The sequence below is a fragment of the Capra hircus genome, chromosome 2 (genome assembly GCF_001704415.2).
Source record: "Capra hircus breed San Clemente chromosome 2, ASM170441v1, whole genome shotgun sequence".
NCBI lineage: Eukaryota > Metazoa > Chordata > Mammalia > Artiodactyla > Bovidae > Capra > Capra hircus.
In genome coordinates, this window is record NC_030809.1 from 39,988,633 (window position 1) to 40,004,390 (window position 15,758).

Genomic DNA, 15,758 nt, shown 5'->3' on the forward strand with positions numbered 1-15,758 from the left:
CTTTAGCACGTTATAATATTTTGCCTGTGGAAGGTCTTGCTTCATACTGATGGCTGCTGACTGATCAGGCTGGTGGTTGCTGAAGGCTGGGGTGGCTGTGGCAATTTCTTAAAATAAGACAATGATGACAGCTGCCTCATTGATTGACCCCTCCTTTCAGGAACAATTTCTCTGTATCCTGCAGTGATGTTTGATGGCATTTTACCCACAGTAGAGCTTCTTCCAAAATTTGAATCAATCCTCTCAAGCCCTACCATTGCTTTATCAATCAAGTTCATGTAATATTCTATTTTTTGTTGTTGTTGCCATTTCAACACTCTTCACAGCATCTTCACAAGGACTTGAGTCCATCTCAAGAAATGACTTTCTTTGCGCATCTGTCAGAAGCAATGCCTCATCCATTAAAGTTTTATCATGAGATTTTATTGGGTCTTCCTGGTAATCTAGTTGGTAAAGAATCCGCCTGCAATACAGGAGATGCAGGTTCAATCCCTGGGTGGGGAAGATCCCCTGGAGAAGGAAATGGCAACCCACTCCAGTATTCTTCTCTGGAAAATCCCAGGGACAGAGGAGCCTGGCAGGCTACAGTCCATGGGGTCGCAAAGAGTTGGACACAACTTAGCGACTAAACCACCACCATGAGATTCCAGCAATTCAGTCTCATCCTCAGGCTCCACTTTTAATTCTAGTTCTCTTGCTATTTCCACCGTATCTGCAGCTACTTCCTCCATTGACGTCTTGAACCCCTCAAAGTCATCTAGGAGGGCTGGAGTCAACTTCTTCCAAACTCATGTTCATGTTGATATCTTGACCGCTTCCTATGAATCACTAATGTCCTTCATGGCATCCAGAATGGTGGATCCTTTCCAGAAGGTTTTCAACTGAGTTTGCTATGATCCTTCAGAGGAATCATTATCTCTGGCCACTATAGCCTTATGAAATCTATTTCTTAAATAAGACTTGAAGGTTGAAATTACTCCTAGATGCATGGGCTGTGGAATGAATGCTGTGTTAGCTAGCATGAAAACATCAGTAATCCCACTGTACATCCCCATCAGAGCTCTTGGGTGACCAGATACATAATCAGTGCCAGTAATATTTTGAAAGGAATCTTTCTTTTACTGAACAATAGACCTCAACAGTGGTCTTAAAATATTTAGTAAACTATATTGTAAACAGATGTGCTGTCATGCAGGCTTTATTGTTCCATTTATAGATCACAGGCAGAGTAGATTTAGCATCATTCTTATAGATCCTAGGATTTTCGAAATGGTAAATGAGCATTGGCTTCAACTTCAAGTCATCAGCTGTATTAGTCCCTAATAGAGTGTTGTTGTTGTTGAGTTGTTAAGTTGTGTCTGGCTCTTTGTGACCCCACGAACAGTAGCATGCCAGGCTTCCCTATCCTTCACTATCCCCAGAGTTTGCTCAAACTCATGTCTATTGTGTCAATGATGCCACCCAACCATCTCATCCTCTGTCATCCCCTTTTCCCTCTGCCTTAGATTTTCTCAGCAACAGGGTCTTTTCTAATGAGTCAGCTCTTCCCATCAGGTGGCCAAAGTATTGGAGCTTTAGCTTCAGCATCAGTCCTTTCAATGAATAGTCAGGGTTGATTTCCTTTAGGATTGACTTGTTGATATCCTTGCTGTCCAAGGGACTCTCAAGAGTCTTCTCCAGCACCACAGTTCAAAAGCATCCGTTCTTCAGTGCTCAGCCTTCTTTATGTTCCAACTCTCATATCTGTACATGACTACTGGAAAAACCCTAGCTTTGACTCTACCAATATTTGTTGGCAAAGCATTGTCTCTGCTTTTTAATACGCTGTCTAGGTTTATCATAGCTTTTCTTCCAAGGAGCAAGCAACCTTTAATTTTGTGGCTATAGTCACCATTCACAGTGATTTTGGAGCCCAAGAAAATAAATGAGTGTTAGCCTGTCGTTCGAAGCTCTGAAGCCAGATACTGACTTCTTTCTAGAAATGAAACATCTAGAGATGAAACATCTCTAGAAATGAAACATCTGGCGTCTTCTTCCAACATAAGGCTGTTTCATATACACTGAAGATATTGTATAGCATAGCCACCTTCACTAATTATCTAAGCTAGGTCTTTCTGGATAACTTTGACACTAGCACTTGCTGCTTCACCTTCCACTTACATGTTCTTTCGATGGCTTCTTTCTTAAACCTCACGAACCAACCTCTGCTAGATTCATACTTCTCGTCTGCAGCTTCCTCACTTCTCTCAGCCCTCATAGAACTGAAGGCCAGTTAGGGTCTCGTTTGGGATCTGGCTTTGGTTTAAGGGAATGTTGTGGCTGGTTTGATCCTCTATCCAGATCACTCAAACTCTCTCTACATCAGCAATAAGGCTGTTTGCCTTTTTTACCACTGACGTGCTCACTGAAGTAGCACTTTTCATTTCCTTCAAGAACTTTCCCTTTGCACGCACAACTTGGCTAACTGGTGCAAGATGCCTAGCTTTTCGGCCTCTCTTGGCTTTCGACATGCTTTTCTCACCAAGCTTGATGGTTTCTAGCTTTTGATTTAAGGTGACAGATAGTGACTCTTCTTTCACATGGACACTTAGAGCTGCTGTAGGATTTTTAACTGGCTTAATTTCAATATGGTTGCGTCTCAGGGAATAAGGACGCCCCAGGAAAGGCAGAGAGATGGGGGAACAACTGGTCAGAGGAGCAGTGACACGATACTCATGAATTAAGTTCACTGTCTTGTATGATCAAGGTTCATGGTGCCCCAAAACAGTTATGATAGTAACATCAAAGATCACAGGTCACAGATCACCCTAACAAATGCAATAACGGAAAAATATGAAATATTGAAAGAATTACCAAAAAGTGACACAGAAACACAAAGTGAGCAAATGCTGTCAGAAAAATGATGCCTACAGACTTGTTCAAAGCAGGACTGCCACAAACCACCAATCTGTAAAAAACACAATTATCTGTGAAGTGCAGTAAAGTGGAGAGCAGTAAGGCGAGGCACGCCTAGGCTTTGTAGGGTTGTGAATGTGCTCGGCACCTGCTGCCCTCAATAAATATGATGATACCCCCTCAGCTGCTGCTCCCCCATCTCTGCTGGTGGCCAGTCTGTTCTCCTTCCCTCTCTGTCTCTCTCCCTTATTTTCCTGAATCTAGCCCCCACGTCCTCAGCACATCTTGGATTCCCTTTCAGCTCTTCATCTTTATTCCGTGACCTTCATTTTCAGTGCTTTTCGTTCCACTCGAGTGGATGCCAGCTTGATCCTGTTGATTCATTCCAGTTGATCCCAGTGGTCAGTGGGTGCAGCTTCTTTGTTTCTAGACTCTTCGTTTTCACTGTTGCTGAATGTTACCATATTTATTTGCCTTGAGCTAAAAGCCACTTGAACTCACCACCACCATGGGAGGAGATGGTTTTTACCAGCCTGGCACATTCTGGAATCCTTTCTCCAGCTGACCTTAGCCCAGTGCTCCCAGGGGCCAGGCCAGCAAGCAGGGCTCCTTCCTCTTTCTGGGATCTTCAAGACCATCACTCCAGGCCTCTCTGCCTTTTGACACCTTTGGGGAAGGATAAACTTCTGAGATGTGGCTCGGTTCCGGCCCTTTTCCTCCTGGAAGCAGGTCTGTGTACAGAGCCCATGCTCCCTGTGCTGAGAGAGTCACCTGCATGCCCCACTCTCACCCAGCGTCAGCGTGCTTTTGCCTGCAGATATAACCCATGCCTCTAGCCTCTTCTCTCTCAGTAAGTAAAAAGCATATTTTTGTTTTCAGCTTTATTCACTGTTTTCTCTCTCCAGCTTCTTTAGAACTCAAAGAAAAAGAGAGATGCCGTTTATTGAGGGCTCCTCAAAGACTCCCATGGTGTTGGCAATGCATGAAACTGGCTAAGGAGAAGACACTAAGGAATAGAGGGGACTGTGGCAAACTGAGAGAGAGTGTACCATCCAGGGAGGAGAGTGCCAGCTCAGCTCTAACTCATTGCTATCTTCTTTTAGGCTCATTTTAGCCAGATACTTTCAAAAATGTCAAAGAAAGCCAGAGACCTTGATTTTTGCCTGACATTTCCTCCTTTTTTTTTTTGGTCTAATTTAATTTTTAGAGCAAAAACTTTTTGGGGCCACATGTGGGATTTTAGTTCCCTGATCAGGGATCAAACCCATGTCTCCTGCATTGGAAGCTCAGAGACTTAACTGCTGGACTGCCAGGGAAGTCTCTATCTCCCCTCTTCAAAATGTTGACAACAAAATTAAAACCATGAGAGCCAAGTTGGTGTGGAATGAACAAAACCTATCTGTAAGTCAAGGCTGCCCAAAGGCTGTCGGTCAGGGACAGCTGCCCGCATCCTGTCCTGGACCCTCAGCACCGCATCCTCCCTGCTCACATGTGCATGTAATTCCACTTCCATCATCCCATCTGGGAAACTTCCTTACAGCCCATCAGCAAAACTTGAATTCCAAATGCCACGTGATACCTGAAGAGGGGCATTGCTGTAAGTGAATGAGTTCTTTTGGAACTGCAAGCTAATCATTTTCATTTGATAACATTTGATTCTCCTTTTGATCTGACTTACTTAAAATGTATCCACTTTTATACTAGTTACATATCAATTAACATGCCCAGTATGAAAAGCAAATGGCTCCATCCCTTTTCTTGGAATCAGGTTGATTAGACACTGCTAACTCTTCAGCATCATTGACTTGAAGGTGCCTAGTAAGTGGAATTTGAACTTAAAAACTCTTGCAGTGAGGTGGGCAATAATTTTGTGTGATGGTTCTGAATTGTAACATTGATTCAACAAACATTTACTTGGTGTAAGCATGCGTGTGTGTTCTCAGTTGCATCTGACTCTTGGTGAACCCATGGACTGTAGCCCACTGGGCTCCTCTGTCCATGGGATTTCCCAAGCAAGAATACTGAAGTGGGTTGCCATTTCCTTCTCCAGTGGGTTGCCATCTTCCTGACCCAGGACTGAACCTGAGTCTCTTGCATCTCCTGCCTCAGCAGGTGGATTCATTACCATTGCACCACCTGGGAAGCTTTGTTTACTCAGCAGTTCTCTATAAACCACAGCTGTGATGGCAAAACCCACCAGAACACAAGCCTGGAAACTTCTCCTGAAGCTGCCTCTTGTGCTGTTGAACAAGAACGTCAGGATCAGCTGCAGCTGCTATGCAGCTGTGAACCAGGGCAACCTCACCGGCAACATGAAATGTCCGAATGCGGCTACTGATGCTATCCATCCCCTTAGGGTAGAGCTCCTGGCAGTCCTCCTTTTCTCTCTTGGTGAGGTCTTACGGAAACTTTGACATTCAGAAACTGCAGGGTAACTTCAGGAAGATGGTAATGAACATGGTCATGCCAGGGCTCTGAATGTGATTAACTTTCTGAGCATCAACGTGAGCCTTGTTCCTTAGGCTTCTCGAATATCCTCAAGACTGCCTCTCTCTGGCTGTGTTCACGTCATCCAGGGCAGTCAGCCTCACCCCGGAGCCACCCAGGGCTCTGTGACTCACCCAGAGGAGCTGGGTGGCGGTGCCCCAAAACCACCTCTCCTGCGGGGTGAAAGCCAGGGAGTCAGGTCCTTCAGTGGTTCAGTGCCAGGTCTGGTTGCTCTTCAGGCTCATCTCCTGCTGCCTCCACTCAGGCTCATCTCCTACCGCCCCCCTCTTGCCGCCCACCTCGGGATCATCTCCTGGCACCTCCCTCAGGCTCACCTCCTGCTGCCCCCCTCGGGCTCACAGCTGGTCTTCCTTCCCCCTGGGGCTTTTGTATTTTCTACTCCCTTGCTTGGAAAGCCTCCCAGCCTCTTTAAGTGGTGGTTTCTTTTTAATCTTTAAAAATTTCCATTTAAATATCACCCCCTTAGAGTCCTTTCCTTCCAGTGAGTTCCCTTATGTATTAGTGAAGATGGGGCCAGGCTATTCTGCATTTGTGAATAAGCCCCAAATCTCTGTGGCTTAATAAGATGAATATTGATAAACAATCCAGCAGCTCAGGGCTCCAGCTCCTCCTCAGCTGGAGGGTGAGCTCCAGCTCACGCGCCCCAGGTCATGAGGATGGGAGAGAAAAGACTTTCAGGCAGGGATGCTATGGCCCTCACCCTCATGGCCAAACCCAGCCCTGAAAGGTGGCTGGGAAAGCAGTATTCCTTTATAGGCAATATTTCAGTTAAGCTCCACAGCAGGCCTCTGAGGTAATTGGGAATACCTTGCTCATTTTCCAGGTAGGACACTGAGGCTGAGAGAAGCTATGTGACCCCTCACCCTTGACCCATGGCCATGCAGCTAGGTGGTGGAGCCAGAATTCTACCCAGGGCATCAGCCTCCTGAGTCCACTCAGAACCCAAACTCTGTATTGCCTATGTTGCTTCCCTGTTAAAGATAACAAGAAAATGGATAACCTATAACTATTTTCACAATAATATTGAGATGTTATTCACCTTTTTCACTCTCATTCTCTCATGAATGGATTATGGGGCTTTCCAGAGGCTCCGTACCTATGATAATGTCATTGATGTGATAGTGACATATAATGGCGATATGGCTGTAACTTTAAAATGAATTAACAAATAGTTTTATTTTACCTTCTTAAAATGTATCCTTTCTAATATAACATTAATAGAGTTTACCCACACAAAGGTCTTCCCCAGTGGCTCAGACAGTAAAGAATATGCCAGGCCTGCAAGGCAGGAAACCCAGGTTCGATCTCTGGGTCAGGAAGATTCCCTGGAGAAGGGATGGCTACCCACTCCAGTATTCTTGCCTGGAGAATCCCATGGATAGAGGAGCCTGGTGGGCTACAATCCATGAGGTTGCATAGAGTTGGACATGACTAAACAACTAACATTTTCACTTTCAACCCACACAAAAGTTCTTTGGGGAGGTCTTCAATGATGTCAGGAAGTGTAAAGGATCTTAAGACCAAAAAGTTGGAGAACTGCTGCTAGGTTAGAAGTTCAGGGCAATGTGTTTTCTAGTCACAGTTTAAATGCTAGTGTACAGCGATTAAGAGTCTCAGTTTAAACTTTGCACTCAATTAAGAGTGCACGTCCATTGCAGGAGTCTTGGGTTCAATCCCTAGCTGGGGAACCAAGAGCCTGCATGCTGCAAGGCATGGCCAAAAGGGGGGGAAATGCCCACACATCTCAACTTCTGTATCTTTAAAAAGGGGTTATGGTATAACTATCATATATTACAGGCTTCCCTGGTGGCTGAGATGGTTAAGAATTCACCTAAAATGTGCGAGACCTGGGTTCAATCCCTGGATTGGGAAGATCCCCTGGAGGAGAGCATGGCAACCCACTTCCATATTTTTGCCTGGAGAATTCCATGGACTGTATTTCCATGGGGTTGCAAAGAGCCAGGCATGACTGAGTGACTAAGCACAGCACATAATATATTATAAATATTACATATTATAACAAATAATCTGTATTACAACACTGAATAAAAGAGTAATTTAAAACATTAATCACAGTAGGTTGGATTAGAATTGAGCATTCTAAAAACTAAGAGAGGAATATTATTATTTAATAATAAATTCAAAGAAACTTTCCATATTTTCTATACCTTTCTCTCAAGTCCATTCCTTTCAAGAATACTGGGGAAATGTGGCCAATTTGCTCTTACTATAATATTCAATCAGTGAGGCTTCTACCTTCCAGAGACTGATAGTCTAATCAATTTACCTTGGCCCATATTAACAAAAAGTCACTACAGGTAAAATTCATAGTAGCAAAATCCATTTTACCTATGTAGTCTGTAAACAGCTCTTGAACTTGGCTGATGGGTTGTTATGTTGTCCCATGCTGCTGTCATTATGGGAAGTTTCAGTTTAAATAAAATCAAGTAGGCACTGTCTTCCAGTTCACTGCAGTGGCTATACGATGGCACAATGGCTCAAGTTTATAATCTGATTTACCTTCCCATAGCGAGTAGGCCATGTGAGCAGAATGTTCACTGCAATGGAATACAGTGTCTGAACAACTTGATATTTATAATCCCTGTTACTTAATAGAAGGTGAGCTGTATGAGCATAGAGTAGCCCATTTACAAAACAACAGCTAAGGATTGCACAAGGGCAAATAATGCTTGATTTAAAGTGCAATAGCAATTCCTTTAAGATATTCTAGTATTTTGAAAAATTAAAATTCTAAATGATAAATTAAAAAGGAGTAAATCAGAAGAAGTGGTTAAATACTACTATTAGGTCAGGTGTTATACGTGGTAATTGACATGTTTATCATGCCATGTTTACCGTGTTAAGTTGACATGCTCACCACCTCCCAACAGTTCAGTGACATAGGCATTACTATTTTGTTGTTATTCAGTCACTAAGTCATGTCCAACTCTTTGCGATCCCATGGACTGCAGCACCCCAGGCCTCCCTGTCTCTCACTATCTCCTGGAGTTCTCTCAAATTCATGTCCATTGAGTCTGTGATGCCATCCAACCATCTCACTACTATTAACCTATTTCTGAAAAAGGGGAGAAGCTTATCTTTTCAAGATTGGAACTCAGACGCTCTGATTCAGTTGGCCAAGCTCTCAACCACTGTCCATGCTGGTGTCTACTATAAAATTGTGCATTTTAAGCAAATTTGGAGTTTTTTAAAAAGTTATTTTTCATTAAAATTTTGTTCTCATTTGTTGTCCTCGCTGCTTTGTTGTGGATTCTGTCCCCATAAAAGAGATGTTAAGCTTGAACACCTGGCACATGAGAATGTGACCTTATTGGGAAAGAGGGACTTTGCTAAGATGCCATTAAGAAGACATGCTAGATTCGAATGGGCCCTAAGGGCTGGTGTCCTTATAAAGAGCAGCAGATCTGGACAGGGAGAAGACTGCCGTGCGAAGATGGAGGCAGAAATTGGGAATGCGTTGTCACAGACCAGGGAACACTGAGGGCCCCCAGAAACTGCAAGAAGCAGGGAAGGAGTCTTCCCTGGGACCTTTGGAGGGGGTATAGCCCGGCCTGCCTACACCTTGATTTCAGACTCCCAGCCTCCAGCTCTGTGAGGAAGTATCAATATATTTCTGTTTTTATAAGCTACCCAGTTTTTGTACTTTGTTATGGCTGCTGGAGAAGCAAATGGCAACCCACTCCAGCGTTCCTGTCTGAAGAATCCCAGGGACGGGGGAGCCTGGTGGGCTGCCGTCTATGGGGTCACAGAGTTGGACATGACTGAAGCGACTTAGCAGCTGCAGCAGCAGCATGGCTGCTCCAGGAAAAGGATACACTGACTCCATGGGTTGGAGCCCCAGCTGCACTCACGCTCCTGAGAGCAAGGCCTGACTACTGATGCACTGTTGTGCCAGGCACAGAGTAGATGCCCCTGGAGACAATGTCAGCAAGTGAACGATGATCTGAACAAATTAAGCTAATAATTCGATCTGGATTCTGAGACTGTTTTAAAGGTCTAGTTTTGCAGTGAGATCACTAAGAATCTCAAAAAAGTAAATAAGATACTATCCTAAATATCTTTTGGAACAAAGGAGAATAAAAAAAAACAGGTTTTTTAATTTGATGCAATGAATTGATAGGCAATACGGAGCTACTGAAATGCATGGCTAGAAAGATTGTGTGCAGGCAGAGTGCTCTCTTTAGAAGTGAGCTTTGAGAAGGGGACCAGAAAAGTGAAAGTATTAGTTGCTCAGTTGTGTCCATCTCTTTGTGACTCCATAGATTGTAGTCCACCAGACTCCTCTGTCCATGGAAATTCCCAGGAAAGAATACTGGGGCTCCCTGGGTGGCTGCAATGCGGGAGACCTGGGTTCGATCCCTAGATGGGAAGATCCCCTTGAGAAGGGAGTAACAATCCATTTCAGTATTCTTGCCTGGAGAATCCCATGGACAGAGGAGCCTGGCAGGCTACAGTCCATGGGGTCACAAAGAGTCGAACATGACTGAACGACTAACACGTCACTTTGAGAATGGGAGGGTGGTAGAGTGACGAGCTGGCAGGACACTGACCCATGGGCATGGCAGCAGGTCAGCCAGCCAGGAGACCACTCTCGAGCAGCCAGCTCAGGCAGCTCACTCTCAGCAGCTTAGGTTCAGCCAAGGCTCCAGCCCATGAAGTCAGTGTCACCGTTCCCTAGAGCTGCCATAACAAAGTATACCAACTGGGTGGCTTATGAAAAACTGAAATGTGGTATAGACAATCTTATTTTACAAATCAGAATTAGAGACACATAAGTAGAGAATAGATATATGGATACAAAGGAAACAAGGGCAAAACGGGGGTGGGATAAACTGGAAGATTGGGGTTGACACATACATACTTGCAGCCAGTATTGGGATGTTTCAACCACCAGCAGGGCTGCCCAGTGTGTTCTGATGTTGGTGGCAGACAGGAGACCAGGAGGCCAGTCTACAGACAAGGAGGTTTGTCTCAGAGAAGGAAAGTGTTTAGGAAGAAACAATGAGAGCCTGCTACACATTCAGACAAATAAACTGAAGGATGGCAAATCATGTAAAGACTTCATGGTGCCCTCAGGTCAGAGGCAGACCTCACACAAGCAGCCAGGGCGGAGAAGGATGTCAGGATGAGATGCGGGAGACAGAAACCACAGGCTTCTTCCCTGGATGTGCACCACCAAGGCCTTGAACTCACCGCGGTCACCGAAGCCACCTGGGATCACATGAGCACCGACGAAATAGACTGAAGGCGTGGGCGCTGGAAGGTGCGAAGGTTACAGATCTTGTGACCTAGGGGAAAGCGGGGGCAGCAGATGAGGGTGTGAAATAAGTAACGGCAGATGTTTAGTAAACATTTCCTGTGTGTGCAAGGTACTGGTCAAAGCACTGAGCGTGTGGTCACCACCTTCCTTTTCCCATCAAGCTGGCAGGGTCATGATAAGACATCCCTTTTGCAGATGAGGAAAATTCACAAAATGCTAATTCATGAGTCAAGGTCCTACAGTTAGGAAAGGATATGACCAGCAGTAAAGTCCAGGCCTTTGACTCTAAGCCTGTTTTCTTAATTTTTCACTCTAAAGATACTCAATACCATGCATTAAAGTGTTCAGTGAGCTCTTCCATACAGCATCCCTCTTGGTGCCTGCAGCAATCCTGTGAGGTGGGTATTATCATCAACCCCATCTACGGATGAGGAAACTGAAGCTCAAGGTGTGGTAATAACTTGCCCAAGGTTGTGAGATTTGGGACTGGTGGAAGTGGGTCTCAAGTCCGCATCCTGCAGTCCCAGCCCCCCACTCTTCCACTGCTCGGCTGAGCTGATGAGCAGAGCACTGCTTGTGCGGAAGTGATGATTTTGAATACACTGAACCCTGAAATTGCAGTAAAGAGGCTAAGTAGGCAAGAGCATAGGAAGAAAGGCCAGCATTCTGAGAAGCTGCAGAAGCCTGGAGGACCCTGGTGGCAGAAGGGCGACACCAGAGCCTGGTGTCCTGTTGTCCTAGAGGAAAGAACCTCTTTAAGTCCAATGTCCAGAGAAGGCTGGTGCCAGGACAGAGCCAAGACCTGGCGCTGGCCAGAGGCACTCTGAGAGAACAGACCATGTCAGTTGGGCGCCGAGAAGAGTAGGCAGGTTACAGGCAGAGGCAAGCCTGCAGCACTCTTAAAATCCTGAATTTTTAGATAACAGGGGACTCTTAGACTTGTTTGAAGGCAAAAAGGAACAGCCATTGGTGGAAAGAGCTGGGGAGCAATCCTCCCCAGTTCTGGAGAGGAGACAGAAGACTTAGGGCTGTGTGAGGTGGGGGTGAGGGGTGCCTTTTCATCCTAGAGTGGACAAGAAAGATGCCACCAGATATCACACTTCTGTTTCACCAACGTATTTATCAAGGTGGGAGGGGAGGCTTCCCAGGTGGTGCTAGTGCTAAAGAACCTGCAAGCCAATGCAGGAGATGTAAGAGACTTGGGTTCGATCCCTGGGTTGGGAAAACCCCTGGAGGAGGGCATGGCAACCCACTCCCGTATTCTTGCCTGGAGAATCCCATGGACAGAGGAGCCTGGCGGACTACAGTCCATGGGGTCACAAAGAGTCGGACATGACTGAAGTGACTTAGCACGCATGTGTGGGCTCCAGTCATCTGCTGACATTGAGTGTAGAGAGGAGATTTTTTTGTCTTTCAAACACAAGTCCATCTATTAGGATCATATTTGTTGTTTGGCAAATACAATAGCAAGTTATTATATAGGTGAAAGTTGCTCAGTCTGACTCGTTGTGACCCCATGGACTATACAGTCTATGGAATTCTCTAGGCCAGAATACTGGAGTGGGTAGCTGTTCCCTTCTCCAGGGGATCTTCCCAACCCAGGGATTGAACTCAGGTCTCCCGCATTGCAGGCAGATAGATTCTTTACCAACTGAGCCACAAGGGAAGCCCTATTATATACATGAGGACCTTATAGAATGTTTATTTTCTGTTTATGTTACTTCCTAAAAAAACACATCAGAAAATACAATAGCTAAAGCAAAAAAGGGAGCTTTATTATCAGGTTACACTGGCGTCCTGTAGACCCCAGGAGCCCAGGTGCAGCAGGACCTGGAGGACCATCTGGAGGCCTGGCTTCTCCACATACAGCACACTGGGTGGCCCTGATGGGCATGGCTTTTTCTCCTTTGTTCAAGGAACCAGCCCAGGCTGAAAGTATCAGGATTGTTTTTCTTCTTCAGGGGACACAAAAGGGAAAAAGCAGCTCAAACTCATTTAAGCTAATTAGGGAACTTAATGGCTCAAATAACCAAGCACTTCTGGCCCACTGGATCCAGGCGGTCACTCGGCGCCACAGGAGGCACTTCTCCTTCCACTGGCACCTGTAAGGGCTCCAGTCGCTCCTGGTTCAGTCCTCTTGGGACCAGATGACTAACAGGACTTGGATTTCTCATCCTTCTCAACCCTCTGGTTCTCTGAGAGTTCTAGCAAGTCTCACGATTGGCCACAGGAAAGCCCAGCTTTGGCCACATGCCTACTTCTGACCCAGCAGATGGAAGGAAATACTTTTTGGCCAGGCTGGGACCACTTGCCTGGTCCTGGAGTCAAGGCTGAGGTCAGTCCCACCCCAAACATAGAAGAGTAACAGCAAATGCTACATGAAGTTCACTGTTTGCTGGGCATGGTTTTAAGTTCTTTAGACAACTCATTTTAACCTCACCTTATGTGCTAAAATAGTTTCAGTCATGTCTGACTCTTTGCGACTCTGTGCACTGTAACCCACCAGGCTCCTCTGTCCATGGGGATTTTCCAGGCAAGAATACTGAGTGGGTTGCCGTGCCCCCCTCCAGGGGATCCTGCCGACCCAGGGATTGAACCTGCGTCTTTTATGTCTCCTGCATTGGCAGGCAGGTTCTTTACCGCTCGCACCACCTGGAAAGCCCTTGTTTACTAATTTAATCAGCAGATTATTCCCTCTTTATAGCTGGGGAAATTGAGGCACAGGTGAATGCATCTTAGCTAAGGTCTCACAACTAATTGAAAATAAGTTGCAGAGCTGGGATAGGACCCAGATTCTCGGGCCCCAGGGCTCTTGACAATTAGCAAAAGGGGACTGCTACCAACAAAACAAGAAATAAATATTGAATTAATAAAGATAACAACAAGAGATGTGCAGTAGCCACCCTGAATTCTCAATCCGCAGAGGGAATTATCTGCCCAGCCCGGGCCGAGTATCCACCTTGGTCCAGGGCAGGATCACATTGTACCAGGGTGGCTGCATCTGCTGTGACCTTGTATATGGACCAGTTCCAGAAAACAGGAAGGATAAAAGAATAAGCTCCCTTCTACCATTATTCTCTAGTGAGGAGTCATAAGATTGGGGAAAGGCAGTTTTAGTCATAGGAATAAAAATAAAAAGCTGTAAATTAAAAGGCCCTGGGTATACTTATTTATATTCTATCTTACCCTAAATTCTGCTCTCCACAAGGGGAGAGTAGGTATGAGGGTCCAATAGACGAAAGGTACATGGGGAACCATGGACCTGGAGGAGACAACCAAGCATGGTCCCTTTGTTTGGGTCCAGGAGATGCCCAGGGAGTGAAGCCCAGCCACCTTGCTATAAGCAAAAAGCACATAGATTTAGAGATTGTTATATAATGAACGAGCTGCACTTTGGAATTATAAATAATCCAGAAAGTGAATCTACCTTTTTGCACATCTCCCACAAGACTGTCCCAAGTAGGAAAATGGTCTTCAAGCCTTAGAATCACAGCTGCATAAAGGCAGTCAGTTGTCTCAGTTGATGCTGATGCTAACAAGGGACAGTGGGAGGTGTGTGAGTGCTCAGTTGTGTCCGACTCTTTGCGACCCCATGGACTGTAGTCCACGGGCTCCTCTGTCCATGGAATTTTCCAGGCAAGAACACTAGCGTGGGTTGCCATTTCCTCTTCCAGGAGATTGAACCTGGGTCTCCTGCATGGGCAGGCGAGTTCTTTACTATTGTGCCACCTGGGAAGCCCCATGTAGAGCTCCCCAAGAGGATCACCTTTACTGAAATTGAGCCACCCACACTATAAACTTCTCCCTGTTTTGAAATTTCCATCTTTTTCACACTTGTGTTCTGGCAGCTTTTGCTGCATTATACTGTAATAACAATCTCCAGTCTCAATGATGAGCTCAATAAAGGCTTATTTCTCACTCGTGGTTCAAGTATTACACAGGGTTGTTGGGGCTCTGCTCCACCAGGGGATGGGGTTAGGAAGCTCCCCCATCTGGGGTCTGCAGGTCTTTAGCAAAGGGGAAAGGAGCAGTGACAGGGCTCCAGAAAGGGGCGGTCCCTAACTCCATCCCCAGGAGGAGCAGACGCAGTACAAGGGAGAAAAAAACTGTCTTTTCAACAAATGGTGCTGGAACAACTAGACATCCACATGGAAAAAATAATTCTAGATAGTCTTACACCTTTCATAAGAATTAACTCGATATGGATCACAGACTTAAAATGCAAAACTATAAAACTCCTAGAAGATAAAATAGGAGAAAGCCTAGACAACCTTGAGCATAGTGATGATGTTTTAGGTATAATACCAAAAGCACGATCCATGAAAGAAATAACTGATAAGCTTAACTTGCATTAAAGTTAACATTTCTGTTCTGCAAACGAAACTCAAGAGAACAAAAAGACAAGCCACAGACTGGAAGAATATTTCCAAAAGACACATCTAATAAAGGAGTATTATCCAAAGAACTCTTAAAACATAACTATAAGACATCAGATTTTAAAAAGGTCCAAACAACAGGTATGTGAAAAGGTGCTCAGCATCATTAATCACCACAGAAATGCAAATTAAAGCCACAATGAGCTATTTGTTGAATCCCTATTATCAAAAAGGTAAGAGATTACAAGCGTTGGTGAGAATGTGTAGAGAAGAAAACCCTTGTGCACTGTGGATGGGAATGTAAATTGCTACACTCACTATGGAAAACAGTATGGAGGTTCCTCAAAAAATTAAAAATAGAACAGAATTACCATAAAATCTACCTAGAGGCTTCCCAGGTGGTGCTAGTGGTAAAGAACATGCCTACCAATACAGGAGACATAGAGACATGGGTTCGGTCTCTGAGTCGGGAAGATCCCCTGGAGGAGGGCATGGCAATCCACTCCAGTATTTCTCAGTATTCTTGACTGAGAAATTCCAAGGACAGAGGAGCCTGGAGGGCTACAGTCCATGGGGTCACAAAGAATCAGACATGACTGAAGCGACTTAAGATAGCAGATCATAAAAGTTCTCATCACAAGGAAAAAAACTGTAACTATGTGAGATTATGGATATTAACTAAACTTACTGTGATAATC

General features: G+C 45.1%; 1 protein-coding gene across 5 annotated transcripts in view; it reads right to left on the bottom strand.

Moving 5' to 3' along the window:
• Positions 1–15,758, bottom strand: part of LOC102186533 (protein bicaudal D homolog 1-like) — a 42,247-nt gene that overhangs the window by 20,752 nt on the left and 5,737 nt on the right. For 4 of the 5 annotated variants that reach the window (XR_001919284.1, XR_001296792.2, XR_001296793.2 and 1 more), the window contains one exon: positions 10,618–10,712. Coding sequence is in view for 2 of the 5 variants with exons in the window: in XM_018060335.1 (XP_017915824.1) it covers positions 10,623–10,712 (90 nt within the window). In the remaining 3 variants the exon portion in view is untranslated. Of the gene's footprint in view, positions 1–9,924; positions 10,375–10,617; positions 10,713–15,758 lie in introns of those variants that run through there. The other variant, XM_005676435.3, reaches the window with a different exon arrangement.